The sequence below is a fragment of the Pan paniscus genome, chromosome 17 (assembly GCF_029289425.2).
Source record: "Pan paniscus chromosome 17, NHGRI_mPanPan1-v2.0_pri, whole genome shotgun sequence".
NCBI classification, from domain to species: Eukaryota; Metazoa; Chordata; class Mammalia; order Primates; family Hominidae; genus Pan; species Pan paniscus.
The window spans coordinates 52,851,558-52,868,651 of NC_073266.2; the positions used below are offsets into that span (position 1 = coordinate 52,851,558).

The following is a 17,094-nucleotide window of genomic DNA, read 5'->3' on the forward strand; positions in this document are numbered from 1 at the left end:
CTTCCTGACCCCAGGGGAGGCGAGTGGTGTGTTTGGTGCACACTGTGCACCTGTCAGTAGTCAGCATCCTGTAGGCCAGGAAAACACTGACTTTTCTCAGGAAAGGCTTTGACGGCAGTTGGAACAGAAGTACAAGTAGACAGAGGCCACTGAGTTATGGAAGAAAACCAGGCTGGATCCAGTTCTGTGGATCCAGGAAGAAGGATCCCTCATTTTCCTGCTCAAGCTGGTCATCAAAACAAGTAAACAACTAGCCCCCCTTTTTTGTTTTTTTAGGGTTTTAAGGTTTGCTATTACATAGGAAACATGGTAGTATACATGGTGAATACCAAAGAAGGCGTAAAACATTAGTGATTTTTAAGAAGTCCAGTGCGTGGTTTCTACTGGCTCTTTCTGTCCCTCATTATTCTAGAGGAATTCCTCCATTAAAGTCCTCTGCTATTCACCCCACAAATCCCTCAACCCCTCTCTCTCCCCCAGCCTCAATCACAGATTGTTGCTTCTTTAGCTATTTATTTACTCCTTCCCTTGTCTCATAAAAAAGTTGAGCAAGCTTATTAGAATAAGAGAATAAAGGACGAAAAGAAATGGTCAAAATAAGCACTGAAGAAGGCAAGGAAAATAGTTGATAGAGCCAGCAATAAGATGAGCACATGGAAACATCTATCATATGATGTTATTCAGTTACTACAAGCGGGCATGAGCCAAGAGTCCTAGGAGCCAAGGAAATGAGAAATATAACCAAGCAGAACGTACAAGTCAGGAAAACTCTGCCTTTCTAATGCACAGACCAGAGGGGAGGTGGGTGATCCCAGTCCTGAGTTAAGTGTTTCTCTGACATTTTCTTATTTGATCCTGACAATCTCGTGGGGTGGACATTATTATAACACTCATTTTACAGATAAGGAAACTAAGAATTCAAGAGTAAGTTAGTAATGTGCCCAAGACTACAGTTAGTGAGATGCAGAAATGAGATTCAAACCCAGGCTATCAGGCTCCATGTCTGGGTCCTGAATGAAAAAGCTCACCCTACAGGACTGGGGTGGGGGAGTGGGGTTCTGTGGGACATTTCTGAGACAAATGTAATAGGCATTTTTGTAGGACCATATCTCCTGACCTCTTTCAATCCAATTCCTTAATATGGGCACAAAAGCATAAACCCTGTTGAAATTCAGCAAAAGCAATTCCTTGAAGCCAAACAATTTGTGCAGGTGCATAGTTCTTTGATAACCTAATTTCCTTCTCTATGTACATAAATGAATACTGCAGATTCTATCAGGAATTATAACAACAGGTATTTATTCAAGCCATAGTCAGTCATTCAATGCATCCGCAGCCCTCTCTATTAAGATTTATACCCCACTAGAACCTCAAAGCTGAAGTCTTTGGTCTCCTCACTCTCTGGCTTCCTAACCTCTACAGAGAAAATACTCTTAAATACACAGCCCTCCGGGACAACCGAACACACAATGAAGACCTCTATTAAGAACATTTACAGGACAACTTTACCTGTCCATGGTTCTTCTCTTCTATCTTCTTTGTTAGATGTTTTAGGAATTGGGTACTTCCTCTATTCAAGACCTCATACCATTTAGGCAGCATTTCTCAAACTTTCAGCATCTGTAAGCCAGTGCAAGCTAATGCAAAGCACTAACTTTGGGTAAGATTTCATCACAATTTTTAGTAATAAAAATATCACATTCTTCTTGAAAGCTTTTTTATTATGAAGAAATGCAAACATATACCAAAGGCAGAATAGTATAAAGAACCCCCATGGACTTATCACTCAGCTTCAACTATAATTGACTCATGGCCAATCTTATTTCAACACGATTCTCATCCACTTCCTCTCTCTCATATCATTCTGAAGCAAATCCCAGATATCATATCATTCCATCCATAAATATTTCAGTAGGTGTCTCTAAAAATATGAATTATTTTAACACTACAATAGCATAATCACAACTATTTGTGAGAATTCCAAAATATTATCAAATATCAAAATATATCAGACTCCCAATTGTCTCAAAATTTTAAAGTTTTTTGTTGTTGTTGTTTGAATGAGGATCCAAATAAGGCCCACACATTCCCATCAGATAGAATATTATTTTAAATGACACTATTGTTTCATGCATTTGTAAGAGGGCATAATTTGTAATCTCTCCCCAGGATATCTGTCCTATTTGATAATGGGGTCAAGTTCCATAGTCCATTGATTTCTTTCGTTACCCTTTATTTTTACTAAGTTAAACTCTCCCAATTTACAGTCACTGGAAAGAGTAACAAATATCTGGTATCTTTTTCCAATGACTATGGATTCAGAAATTAAGAGATTTCTTACTGCAAACATGTTTAGCCCTCCACCAGGTGCCAAATCAATCATGAAACACATTTAAAATTTGGACAGATCCATGCTTTAACTTGGGAGATGGGGGAAAATGGGTCCCCCTTACCTACAGGGACTTCCTTCTGGCTCTGAAGAGCATATTTTCAACGTTACAGGTCGTTTTAAACCATGCCTAATACCAGATTAAGAAAGAGTCAAACTCCAGTCAGAGCAGACTGGACCTGAGTTTGGTCTTAAGAGGATTTCTCAAGTCCAGCTAATTGTTTTTCTCTTAAAGTGTCTGAGTTTTTCTTTTGGATCCTGCAGACCAATACCAGAACTGACCTCTTATCAGAGGCAAATGACCAGTAGATATGCCATGATGAACAAAGTCATTCAAAGTCGTTAGGAGGACACTGAAAGTGTCAGGCAGGGTATGAGGTGATCCTGAAGCAGGATTGGAGCCAAGTAGAAGAGGAAGAGGGTGATGTAGGAATGAAGAGGGAGGAATCTGCAATGGCATTCATAGTTGACTCCAGTGTGGGATGCCATGTAAAAAGGAACTCTAAATTCACACATACATGCACACACACCCCAAAGAAACCCCTTGCAATTTGCTCATGGCCCTGGGATGGAAAAAGCCAGCTGATCTGAGAATAAGAAAATGTACCTTACATGAAATATTCTCTTCATAGTTACAGCAAATGTTCTCAACACTGGCTGCACATGAGAAGCATCTTGGGAGTTCAAAATACTATGTCCAGGCCCCTGAACAGGCCAGTGGAATCAGAATCTCTGGGTATTTTTAAACCTCCCTCACCATCCCCCTCCTGGACACCCCCCACCCACACAGGTGATTCTAACGTGCAGCCCGGCCTGAGAACCACCGGGGTACAGCATGGACAGCAAGGGCTATTTCAGTACAGGATCAATTAATGAGCAAGGGCTCATTATTCAAAATACTCACAACTTGAAGCTTGGTTTGGCTCAGCCTGGACTTCTGGAGCTTGGGGTGAGAAGCAACCTAATCTTCAGTATTCACAGCTCTCCCGCGAAACAATGTCAGCAGGGAGAGCCTGGCAGGGGAATAGGAAAGGAGGTGTGAGGTGTCCTGCACACGAGCTTCCCTTCTGCCCGGGGAGAACACTGGTTCTGTCACTCCTGTGTGCATGATGATCACACGGGGATATCTGTCAAATGCAGCTTCCTGGGCCCCACTCCCTGGGTCGGTCAGAAGGTCTAGGATGTGGCCCAAGAACCTGCATTTTAGCAGGTCTCCAGGTGACCCTCTGAGGGTTTATGGAACAAACACACATCCATAAACCCTGAGAGGCCTCCAGGAGCAGCAGTCTGTGGGTCCTTCCTGATGAACACGTGTGGAGCAGGGCTTCCCTCTTCAATCCTGGGCCCTGCCCCTGGAGGGTCTGAGCAGTAGGTCTGAGGTCGTGCCTAGCATCAGCGTTAGAAGTGATTTCAGGGCACTGCCCAATTGGGGACCTTCATGGAAAAGAAGTGGACCTGCCCCAAGTTTTCTCTGTACAATAGAAGGTGGAAGCGAAGCAGGAAGGACCCTTGGCTCATTCCCTCCTTGCTTCTACCAAAACGGAAGCTGGCGTTTTTCCTAGGCTGACAGCTGGCAGGAAGTGCAAGCGGAAACCAAGCAGCAGCCTCTGCTGTTTCAGAGACCATTGATTTCATCAGCAAAATGGGTCTCAAAGCTTCATCAAAGTGGGTCTCAAAGCATCATCAAAGCAAACATGCAAATTCTTGGGCCCCACCCCAGACCACCTACTGATCAGGTACTTCAGGGAGACAGGCTCCCTAATCTGTGTCACAGGAGGCTCCCAGGTGACTCTGATGCTTGCTCGGTGATTATGGGCTTAGGAAAGGACCCCACCTCTTCTGGCCATCCTTTCAGGTCCCTTGTAATGGAGGCAGGGGGAGGCCCCACAGCACCTCTCCCGCTCTCGGTTTGTTATTGGGAAGGTGCTGAAGGATGCTGGGGCTGCCAACCTGGAGGAAAAGGAGCCTGGTTCCAGGCAGCTGCCACTTGCACAGGCTGCTCTCCCAGCTGACTTGCTTTGTTTTATTTTCTCTAAGCCTGAAGAAGGGCTTTCCCCAGAGAGAAAGGACACCTGGTGCCTAATTCCCCAAAGCAGAGGCAGCTGTGGTCCAGAAGCCCCAGGGCCTGTTTCCACTGTCCTCCCTGGGGAAATGCCAGTATAGGGCCCAGAGAGGCCCAGGACTTGTCTCGACACTCTCCTTTCCCCGGCCAAGAAAATGCTTCCTCTTCTTGGAGGATGGAGATGCAAACACTCCCTTTCTGGAGCAGGCTGCAGCCAGAGGGGTGGCATCCTGTACCAAGACTAAAGCCCTTTTGGGACAGAGTGTCAATGCTGGTACTCCACACCTCCAAAGATGAGGGGAGGCCGATCTGAGGCAGAGGCACACGTGAGAACCAGCCCAGTGGGACAGAACAAGCTACTTGCCTCTTTCTTCTCTGGACCCAATTTTGGAATTCTTCTAAGCATTCTGATCAGAGACAAAGACTAACATGCTCTAAAAGGGGGGTCACCAGGATTAGAAGTAATCCAGACCTGTTGTGGATTCACTGCAGAGTCTTTAAATGTGTTATACGGGGTTCACCACTTTAAAACAAAAATTCAGGGACTTGGGATAAATGAAAAGTATGGTTTTATTGTATCTTCTTGTCAAACACCTTTACTTGAGGCAACAACTGAAGTATAATTTAATTCAGCAGGAAATATCACACTTGGAGGGAAAACACACACTAAAAAAAAAAAAAAACCCTTAAATTAAAGCCAAACATTCTTTCCAAGGCACAGCACTGGCAATTTCAGATTGACAGCAGAACGAGTTTGTTTCCGTGAAACAAAATCATGAGTCCAGAGTCTGTTTTTGAAACAGCTTTCCACTTCATCTCCCTTTCTGGGGCTCAGGGAACGATGCTCGTGGCCTTCCTCAGGGCCAGGTAGCCGGTGACGACGTCAGAGGGCAGCCTCCGAATGTAGGAAAACTCTTCAATGGTGCTGAACCGCAGTTTGCTCTGGGGGTCTGTGTAGTTGGCCTGGGTGGAAAGAGGCACAGGGAAGGGCAGAAAGTTTTCGCTGGTAGGGATATTTTAAGTTCAAGTTTAAAAATTTTTTCTATTTCACTGAAAGTGATATATATTTTCATTATGTCTTATTCTGCCACCAAGAACACTAAATCACTCACTGTGGCACAGGCTCATTAACCTTCCCAGACTCTAGAAACACTTCAGGGTATGGACGAGAGGAAGGGGAATGACCACATCAGACTCTGGGACCCTTCTTGTTGGTGCCTCAAGGGCTGCAACAGGTCCAAGACTGAATTCATGATGGTCACCCCTCCCTGCCTTCAGACTCCTGCCTCTTTCCAACAAATGTCCCAGGTCTGTGCTCCTCAAGGCAGGAGCCGATGCCCAGCATGCTGGGCATATGCCCCTCCCTGCTGTGCTCCACTTACCTCCAGCATGCTCCTTTCCAGCTCTTCCAACACCCCCTGCGCCACTTCCATGCCTCCCTGAGCAACTCTGTAGTGCATCACCGGCCATTCACACCCACCCTTCCCCTAGAACTGCAGCCAGGATCTTCTTTGCAACGTGCAATTCTGATCATGTCATTCCTCGGCATAAAATCTCTCAAAATGGCTCCTCTGCTCTTGGGACAAAGGCCCAAGTCCTCAGTGCAGCTCCTCAGCTATGGGCCTTCCTTTGTCCTCAGCCTCCTCCTCAGCCACATGTCCCCACTCTCTGATTCCAACTGTCCCCGGCCTCTAAGTTCCTCCCTCTTACCATGCCCCATCTGTCCTTTCCTTGGCAGGGGACCCCAACTGCAGCCCATTTTGCTCAGTAATCACCAGTTCATTCTTCAGGACTCGGCCCCAAAGCTACACCTCTGGGGAAGCCTATTTGTACCCCCACAGGAGGTCAGAACCTCACCCTCCACTTTCACAGCAGCAAAAATATTCCAGTGGAATGCACATCTCTGTTGCTTTAAAGTTTATTATCTACATGACTCTTTGATGATGGTCTAGGCTATGAGGGTCCGTGAGACAGGAACCACAGTTTGCTTATCATTGTAGACTGGCTCCTAGTGCAACGCAGAGTACACAGAGGGCCTCCAGTCAGGGTTTGTATAACAAAATGAATGACTAATGAATGAATAAACAAACAGACAATTGGGACCATCACAGAAAAGAGAACTTGTTTCCCAGACATATCAAAATTCTCTCTTGGTCTCTGTTCCCCATGTGCCAAGCGGAGAAAATAATTCACTAACTATATACCTCAAAGCACATGGGCTTCTACGGATTTTGAAACAAAAGACATGAGGGTGAGTCATTTTGAGCTCCTTTAAAAAAATTATAAAAGATGCCATTAAAGTCTAGACAGATAACATCCAATTATTCAAGTGTAGATGTCTACTTTAATGTGGATCATCTTTGTGTGGACCTAGACTCACAGTAATCCTGTGATTTAGGAAGGGAGGGAACACTCAATAAAAAAGCAACAAGCTGTCGGGAACTTATTTATAGGCTTCTCATGCCCTAAAAAGTCTTCCATTTTGCCACTGGGAACCCCCCACCTAAGTATTTAACTGCTGTGTGTTAGGAAATGGGATTATTCCTAAAAGGCTAAGATTAACTAATGGCTCTATATAAAATAAAACTTCGATCCCTTGGCTTGATCTAGATGTTACCTTTCTGTACTACATTTCCTTTAATGACAGTAATATAAGGAAAGGCTTAATTAGAAAAACAGTGACAAGTCTTTTCTGAGGGATCCTGGCAGTGAGGGAAGTTAGGTTAACTAGCAGGAGAGGCTGCCCTGCAGTTCCGAGCAGAGTGTAGGCATGTGTGTCTGGCGTGGACCATCTGGCCTCCATAGACGAACCAGCCTCGGCTGAGCTCCATGTCTGTGGCTGCCTCACTCCTACCAGCAAACTGTGCTGAGCCGGCCCGCCCAAGTTCAGACCTCACTGCCAAGAGGGCTGCTGAATAAACAGTACAGAATACAGAGATCCTGTGGCACCAACAAAAAGGTTACCAACAAAAACCTGAACAGACTGCCCTGGACCCAGGGGCCAACATCTAGGATTCTGAATAGAAGGAAGGATGCCAAGTGACACCCAGGAGTTGAACAAGTAAAGAGCTTCACACCTACAGTCCACCCTCCTCTGGATGCCATCCTTTGAGCCTGAGTGAAATAAGCAAACGCCAACTTCCCACAGGGAAGCCAGCAAACAGCTTCAGGCCCCCCTTGCTGTAGGGTGACAGGCAGTATTCACAGCTTGCCCGTCTCACCCAGAATACACTTTTCATAGCTCTGTAACGAGTGCTGAACACAGGTATGACCCTGCATGTCTTGCTGCCATGCCTAGGCACAGGGGAAATAGTCACATGGCTGGCTAGGAACAGGTGTGTGTCAATGTAAATGTGAACTAGGCTTTACTTTTTAATTATGTAACTTTAAATTATATAAGCAACAGACGAACACGTTCTCCTCTAAAAAAAATTAAAAGAAAACATTACAGATAAGACTAAAGTCCTCATTTATCACCATCTACCATCCAAAAGTCCTCTGTCTTCCCCAGGAGAAACCACTGCTAAGTGGGCACCTTTCCAGACTTTTTATGTCTACCCCTATACACATATGTAAACACACAAGAGAAATAACCCAATTTGTGTGTGTGTGTTGATTTTTATATATGTGGCACCATGCTGTTTATATTGCTTTGCATCTTTCAATCAACATTACATCCTGGAAATTTAGCCATGTTGTTACTATGCATTGAGCTCAAGAACAGTATGAAAATATCCACTGTGATAGACCTTGATGTTGCTTCCAGCATTTTGCGAATGCGGTCTCTCATAAGCATTTCTGCATGAAGTTCCTTGTGTACACTATTTCTTTTTTTTTTAATTTTATTATTATTAAAGTTTTAGGGTACATGTGCACAATGTGCAGGTTTGTTACATATGTATACATGTGCCATGTTGGTGTGCTGCACCCATTAACTCGTCATTTAGCATTAGGCATATCTCCTAATGCTATCCCTCCCCCCTCCCCCCCACCCCACAACAGTCCCCGAAGTGTGATGTTCCCCTTCCTGTGTCCATGTGTTCTCATTGTTCAATTCCCACCTATGAGTGACAACATGTGGTGTTTGGTTTTTTGTCCTTGTGATAGTTTGCTGAGAATGATGGTTTCCAGTTTCATCCATGTCCCTACAAAGGACATGAACTCATCATTTTTTATGGCTGCATAGTATTCCATGGTGTATATGTGCTACATTTTCTTAATCCAGTCTATCATTGTTGGACATTTGGGTTGGTTCCAAGTCTTTGCTATTGTGAATAGTGCTACAATAAACATATGTGTGCATGTGTCTTTATAGCAGCATGATTTATAATCCTTTGGGTATATACCCAGTAATGGGATGGCTGGGTCAAATGGTATTTCTAGTTCTACATCCCTGAGGAATTGCCACACTGACTTCCACAATGGTTGAACTAGTTTACAGTCCCACCAACAGTGTAAAAGTGTTCCTATTTCTCCACATCCTCTCCAGCACCTGTTGTTTCCTGACTTTTGAATGATCGCCATTCTAACTGGTGTGAGATGGTATCTCATTGTGGTTTTGATTTGCATTTCTCTGATGGCCAGTGATGATGAGCATTTTTTCATGTGTTTTTTGGCTGCATAAATGTCTTCTTTTGAGAAGTGTCTGTTCATATCCTTTGCCCGCTTTTTGATGGGGTTGTTTTTTTCTTGTAAATTTGTTTGAGTTCATTGTAGATTCTGGATATTAGCCCTTTGTCAGATGAGTAGGTTGCGAAAATTTTCTCCCGTTTTGTAGGTTGCCTGTTCACTCTGATGGTAGTTTCTTTTGCTGTGTGCACACTATTTCTCTAGGGAGCTGCCTATAAGGCATATTGCAAGGTCAGAGGCTTTTTTTTTTTTTAATCTCAATGGACTGCTCCAATTGTCCTCCAAAGAAGCAGTACCAGTGTATGTTCCCACCTCAAAACAGCAATGTATGAAGATACCCATTTCTGTTTGTTGGTGCCAAAATGTATGATCAAATGTCTTAATTTCTTCCCTGTTTGATGAGTCTTTCTCCTAATTACTAGTGAAGCTGAATATCTACTTATTGGTCATCTATATTTCTTCTCTGGCAATTGCCTATTTATATCCTTTTTGCTGATTCTTCTGTGGGATTGTCCTTTAATGAACTGGTAGAGTTATCTGTCTATTCAGAACTTCTTATTTCCTACATACAGTGGGGCAAGAGGTTTTAGGTAATGTGTAATGTGACAAGTCCATTGCCAATGTCATAAAGGGGCCTGGAATAATGATTCTCCTTCCTCCTAATGTGTGAAAACCATTGTACTAGCAGATGAGCTGCCTGAAACAATAAGGATAAAGCTGACATTCTGAGGAACCACCCTCCAAGTCTGGCCATAAACTGTGGCCTCCAGAAACTCAAAATGACACAGGGAGAGATTTCCACTTTGGGTCATAACAGAATAACTGGTGCCAGATGAGCTCTCTTGCCATAAATGACTATTACCACAGGCCAAATACATGAAGTAGCCATTTTCAGGCAACAGACAAGAGGTAGCACAAGACTGCAATGCCTGAGAAAAGAGAAGCTCACAAGGTAAGTTCCAGGATCATCCAAACTCTCTCTGCCTGTGATAATTTCCTGACCATGGGGCAGAGGTGGAGCTCACGCAGAGCTCAGATTCAGGGGCTACTGAAACACCTGTTATTGGCAAAGCTGAGTAACAGAAGAGGGAGCTGCCCTGGAAGGGAGGCAAAAGTCAGTTTGGGATTCCACGTGAGTCCATAACCATGGGCTGGGCTATGCATGTTCAAGGCAAGACTATATATGTCTTACTGGAGAGTGGTTAAGAGGGAAAGAGAAAATCCAGAGGTTGAGCAGTGCTAGGAGTTGCTGAAGTGCCAGCCTAGCCAGAATAGAGAGATCTCTATAACACTCCTGGCACCTAGCTCAGGCAACAGAAAGGTCATAGCTTGGGAAAAAAAATCATGCCCTTGAGTACCATCTATTCTAGTCTCACCACAACAAAGCCTAACACCAAACTTCAATACGACTGGCAGAGGATAAAGAACTTAGAAGTTAAGTGCAACTAAGTTAAAGGAGCTTGGGAAACATCATGGGCTTTCTGCAGACCTGTCCTAACAAAGGTGATCAGTCAGTAACTGAGCTACCACAGGAAAAAAATACTCTTCAAGGAAAGATAACAGAATCTAGAGTTTTTACAATATATCATCCATAATGTCCAGTACACAATCAAAAACTTGTAGATGCAAAGAAACAGGTAAATGTGATGCACAGTTAAGAAAAAAGGCAGTCAATAGAAACTGGCCAAGATGAACCAAATGTTGGAGACAGCAGATAAATACTTTAAAGCAGCTATTATGTGTTCAAGGACTTAAAATATACATATATACATATATATGTATATATGTATATATATATGTATGTGTGTGTGTGTGTGTATATATATATATATACTTAATAACTAAGTAGTCTTAAAAGACAAGGAAATCACCAGAAGCAGACCCGAATATGATGTAGGTTTTGAAACTATCAGACAGGAAATTCAAAATAACTATAATTAATATGTTGAAGGAGTCAAAGGAGAGACAACACGCAAGATAGAAAGTTATTTCAGGTCAGGCACGGTGGCTCACGTTGGTAATCCCAACACTTTGGGAGGCCAAGGCAGGAGGATGACTTGAGGCCGGGAGTTCAGGACCAGCCTGGGCAACACAGTAAGACCCCTTCTCTATAAAAAAAAATTTTAAAGTTAGCCAGGTGTGGTGGCACACACCTGTAGACCTAGCTTCCGGGGAGGCTGAAGCAGGTGGATCGCTTGAGCCCAGGAGTTTGAGGCTGTAGTGAGCTGTGATCACATCACTGCACTCTAGCCTGGATTAGAGAGCAAGACTCTATCTCTAAATAAATAAATAATTTAAAAGAAAGTTATTTCATCAGAGACATGAAAACTATAGTAATCAAATAGAAAAGCCAGAAATTAAAAACACAATTAGAGAGATAAACAATGCTTCCAATAGGCTCATTGGTATACTCTATACAGTGAGTAAAGAACTTGAAGACACATCAGTAGATACCATCCAAACTGAACCGCAACGAAATAAGAGTTTTTAAAAGCAAACAAACCAGAACAGAGCATCCAAGAGTTTTGGGACACTATCAAATAGTTTAACATGTGTGTAACTGGAATCCCAGAAGAAGGGAAAAAGACAAGGCAAAATAAATATTTGAAGAAATAATAGCCAAGAATTTTCCAAAATTCTTGACAGATACCAAACCACAAATCCAAAACCTCAGAGAACATCAAGAATACATACCAGAAAAATAATACCCTGAGTCATATTCAATAATACCCAGTCATATTCAAACTGCTGAAAACAAAAGACGAAGAGAAGATCTTGAAGGCAGTCAAACAAGAAACATTACATAGAGATGAACAAAGGTAAGAATTATATCAAACTTCTCATCAGAAACCATGGAAGCAAAAAGACAACATTTAACCACTGACATCTTAAAAGTGATGAAAGAAAAAACTGTCAGCCCAGACTTGAAAATGTCATTCAAAAATACTCATTGAAAATATCATTCAAAAAGGAAGAACAAGGCTGGGTGCAGTGGCTCACGCCTGTAATCCCAGCACTTACTTTGGGAGACCAAGACAGGATGATCACTTGAGCCCAGGAATTTGAGACCAGGCCCGGGCAACAGGGTGAAATCCCATCTCTACAAAAAATACAAAAAATTAGCCAGGCATGGTGGCACACACCTGTAGCCCCAGTTACTTGGGAGGCTGAGGTAGATGCATCACCTGAGCCTGGGAGGTCGAGACGGCTGCAGTGAGCCAAGATGGCATCACTGCACTCCAGCCTGGGCAACAGAGTAAGACCCTGTCTTTAAAAAAAAAAAATGAAGAAGAAATAAAGGCTCTTTGACAAAACAAAAAAAGAAAGGACTTCGTTAGTAGCAAATCTACTTTATAAGAAAAGCACAGTAAATTGTTCCAGTAGAAAGAATATGACATCAGATTGCAACTTGGAAATAGACAAAATGAAAAAAGGTGGAAACAGAATGAAATGAAGATAAAAGAAAGTTCTTTTTTTTCTTATTTTTATTTCTCTAAAAGGTAACTGTCTAAAGCACAAATTAACAGCCATACATTTTGTTTGTAGCATATGTAAAAGTAATCTATATGACAACAAAGAATGAGAGAGTGGAATTAGAAATTCACTACTAGAAGTCCCTCACATTACGCACAAAGTGGCAAAATATTTGAAAATAGATTCAGGTTATTTAAAATGTATATTGTAAACATGAAAGTAACCATTCATAATTTGTAAAAGAGGTGTAAATAATAAGAAAACAAACAGAATTTTAAAATGTTCAATTAACCCCAGTTTTATCATGAGAAAACACCAGAGGAATTCCAGTAGTGGAGGATTCTACTAAATACCTGACTAGTGCTCCTTAAAACTGTTAAGGTCATTAAATACAAGGACAACCTGAGAAACTGGCAGAGCCAAGAGGAGTCTAACGAGACAGGATGACTAAATTTGATATAGTTTTAGGTAAAAACTAAGGAAATGTGAATAAATTATAGACTTTAGTTAATAATAATATATAACTATTGGTTCATTAATTGTAACAAATATACCATAGATGTTAATAACAGCAGAAACTGAGTTTGGGTTATATGGGCACTTTCTATACTATTGTCTCCGTTTTTCATAAATCTAGAACTGTTCTGAAAAATATAGTCTATTAAAAAATGCTCAATAAATCCAGAGAAGGCAGAAAAAGGGGAATAAGCAACACAAATGGAACAAATAACAACTAGTGAGATGGTAGATTTAAATACAACCATATCAACAATCACTTTAAAGATGAATAGCCTAAGGACAACAGTTCTTAGATTGATAGACTGGATAAAAAGCAAGATCCACTGGGTGCAGAGGCTCACGTCTTTAATCCCAGCACTTTGAGAGGCTGATGTTGGGAGATCACTTGAGCCAAGGAGTTCAAGGCTTCAGTGAGTTATGATCACACCACTCCATTCTAGCCTGGGTAAAAGAGCAAGACTCTACCTCCAAAAGAAAAAGAAAAAGAAAGACCCAACAACTCAACAATATGCTTTCAACAAGAATCCACTTTAAATATATAGATAGTTTAAAAGTGAAAAGATAGGCCAGGTGTGGTGGCTCATACCTGTAATCCCAGCACTTTGGGAGGCCAAGGCAGGAGGATCATTTGAGGTCAGGAGTTCAAGACCAGCCTGGCCAACATGGCAAAACCTCATCTCTACTAAAAATACAAAAATTAGCCAGGCATGGTGGCATGTGCCTGTAGTCCCAGCTACTCAGGAGGCTGAGGCAGGATAATCGCTTGAACCCAGGAGGTAGAGGCTGGAGTGAGCCAAGAGCGTGCCACTGCACTCCAGCCTGGGCAACACAGCGAGACTCTGTCTCAAAAAAAAAAGTGAAAAGATCAAGAAAGATATACCATCCACACATGAACGAAAGAAAGCTGGGGTAATGATATTAATTTCAGACAAAGTAGACTTCAGAACAATGAATATTATCAGGGACAAACAGGGATATTACATAATAATAACAAAGGAGGCAATTCTCCTCCGTACATAATTAATTTGGTCAATTTGTTAGATAAGTTGGAGTCATATTTTCATTAAAATGTAAAGTATTTAAATTATTTTTCCAAATTTATGAGATGAAAAAGGATTAAGACCCTGACATGCAAGAGCTAATTAAAAGAATCTCTAAGTTCATCCATTTGTTTAAGAAAACAAAACAAAACAAAACAAAACAAAAAAAGATGAATCTTAGGTTCCACCTTCTGCAAATAAGGAAATGGGGGTGTTCTGAGGTTCCTGAGCTTTAGCAACTTGCCCACTTTCCACTATTTCAGCTCTGCTGGCAGTTTCTGAATTGTGTTCCCCAGAAGCACTTGAGCAGTCACTGTGGTGGGGAGTGGGGAGGAAGACAGGCGGCCAGATCCACATGGGACCACAGCAGAAAGGTGGGCTCCAGGCTGTTATATATTGGATTCTGTAAAAGATTTCATTTGGAAAAGGGGTTCTGATGCTTAAAAATAAGTTTGAATGTCACAACCTTTGCCAAAGCACCTGTTTAGAGAAGTTTAAACATGGTTTTGTAAATACAATCATCATCTAAAATGCAGGTTTTTAAAACTTCAGCAGTAAAAAAAGAAATACATAGTTGTTTCTTTCATGTTATCTCATATAGTTAACTAGCAGAGGTAAAGAAGAGAAGCTGGAGTCTCCTGCTTTCTGGTTCAATCGTCCCTGCAGGCTGCCCCCACAGATGCCTGTTTGCAGCAATGAACACACTGCACAAACCTATCACCTATCACTGTAGACAGGCTCCAGGCAGAACCAGCCATGGTCAATATTCAACACTTGTCTAATTAGACATTACTGTGAAATCTTTTCCATTTAATGTTTTAAGAGATATAATCATACTCACAAGCAGACCTGAAACATCAGAATACTTCTTAGCTGGCTTAAAGGATGGAGGAGCATCAATACTGAAGTCTGGGGGAAAAAAAAAAAAAAAAAAAGTTAACTAAACTGAACTGAAAACATTCAAATCCCTTCTCTTTTTTTTTCTAAAATAGTATTTGATAATATTCCTGAAAATTTCCTTTGTGATTAAGTAGTCACAGAAGTCTCTGGAGATTAACTAGAGAAGTAGGGGAGGATTCTCAGAAACAAGACAGTATGTCACAGGCCAAGTGCAGGCTCCAGATCTAGCCCTGCCCTGTCACCAGGGACCCTCTATTCCCGCAGAACCACCGGAAAGCTCATCTGCCCACCAGCTATTTTCACGATCTCACACTACATGGGCTGATGGTGATGAAATGCCAAACGAGCCAATAACTGGATCTGAGCACACTGACACCCTCATGTCCACACCCAGACGAATGAATGACTAGCTCACTTGTCACCCATGTGAGTCACCCCCATGAAAGAAGTACAGTGGAGTAGGAGATGGTGAGAACTTTGAACTTGTACTTTCCAGTGAAGCTGAACAGAACATATAACAGTGTTTTACATAAATCTGGACACACTGCAGCATGAAGTATTTACTAAACACTGGCTCACAAAGTATAAAAGAGCTGGCCTTTAAGCTGGTTGTCAGGAACCCTCCTAAATCTGGTATTATACTTGGGCTACCTTGTTTTTGGAAACACATTTTAAGAGTAGACTTTTGAATAAGAAGTTTGTCTAGTAGAAACACCAATATTATCATATTGGGACCTATGACCCTAAAAACCACACATCCATGACAACACAAACAAATAGGCTCAATACAGATACAGTTATGAGAAAATACACACATAATCTGCCCAGACTGATGCCACTATAAAATTCTCAAGCTAAAAATTATTTCCTACAATGATGCAAACACAATACAATAATGTAGGTTGTTATAAGACAGTTCCTACTCTGAACATTACAAACACATGGAAGGCTCTAGACAGCTCACAGTTAGGATCGTTCAGTTGCCACGGCAATGCCCTTTCAGAAGCGAGGATTTGTTTCAGGTTCTTCCAGGTTCTGTTCTTCTTGCCAGCTACTGCGCCACCGTGGCCAGAGTGCTCGAATTGAAGGCATGGATTAGAAGAAACAAAAACCAATGGAGACTACCATTTCGACATCTGACATTTATGCCTAATCATAACTGCAATATACCTCTCATCTGTCAACAATCATTAAGACCCCTGAGACTTTTTTTAAAAGGTATTTCACTGTACACATTAACATGTTAATCTTAGTTTAAAAAAGAAGTTTTCAGATTGTCAAAACCCTTGAGTTAGTTTGTGTTGGAGTAGAAATAAAAGGCTACTTCTTTATATGCACGTAAAAAAAAAGCCTTTATTGGGTCTAACTTTGTAGAATTCATTCATGAATTTCTTCATACTTTAAGATAAATTTACTACAAAGTCAGATTTAAATCCAGGACTGCATTTCTCAACTCCCTTCTCGGGGCAAGTCTCTGCCATGTAAACTGGGGGTCCTGGAAAAGCTGAGAAAGCCCCAGTTGCAGTATGGGTACTCTTCTAGGTACCTCTTTTTTTTTTTTTTATCCTACAAAGATGACACAATAAAATGGAAAAGAATACCAAAATCTGTTGCAAACACTGGTAATATTGTATTTCCAAAACTAATTCATTAAAAAAAAATTAACAGTATAATCTGAACTGCTGCAGTTTATTACCAGTCTCAAGAATGAAAGGAAGAATACCCTGTGTTCTACTCCACAGCACAACAGCTTGGATTTACCTTATGAAACTAATGAGGAAGTACTTCTCATTTAGCTAAATATTTCAAGCTTTGTCTAAGATTGTAAGACCAATGAAAAGGTTAGGGGAACAATCATCATGGAAATGTCCCACCCTCCAAACAGTATCCTTTAATGAATCCACAAAGGACACCCAAATCCTTGGGATATGGCACATTAAGAGATCAACAGAAAGAACCCTTCTCTTGTCCCCATCTTGCCCATAGGGGAGAAGGAGGTAACTGAGACTGAGGGAGGAGAGAATGCCAGTGCCACCTTGGCTACAGGCCCAGCAAGATCAGAGGCTGAGGTGTGGCATTTG

General features: G+C 41.8%; 1 protein-coding gene across 4 annotated transcripts in view; it reads right to left on the reverse strand.

Annotated features, from left to right (window-relative positions):
- Positions 1-5,003: 5,003 nt before the first annotated feature.
- INO80C (INO80 complex subunit C) overlaps positions 5,004-17,094 on the reverse strand; it is a 29,833-nt gene continuing 17,742 nt past the window's right edge. For all 4 annotated transcript variants that reach the window (XM_003830234.5, XM_034943540.3, XM_034943541.3 and 1 more), the window contains 3 exons: positions 15,978-16,089; positions 14,955-15,022; positions 5,004-5,414 (listed from right to left, as the gene is read on the reverse strand). In XM_003830234.5, coding sequence (XP_003830282.1) covers positions 5,283-5,414; positions 14,955-15,022; positions 15,978-16,089 — 312 coding nt within the window. In that variant the 3' untranslated portion in view covers positions 5,004-5,282. The remainder of the gene's footprint in view (positions 5,415-14,954; positions 15,023-15,977; positions 16,090-17,094) is intronic.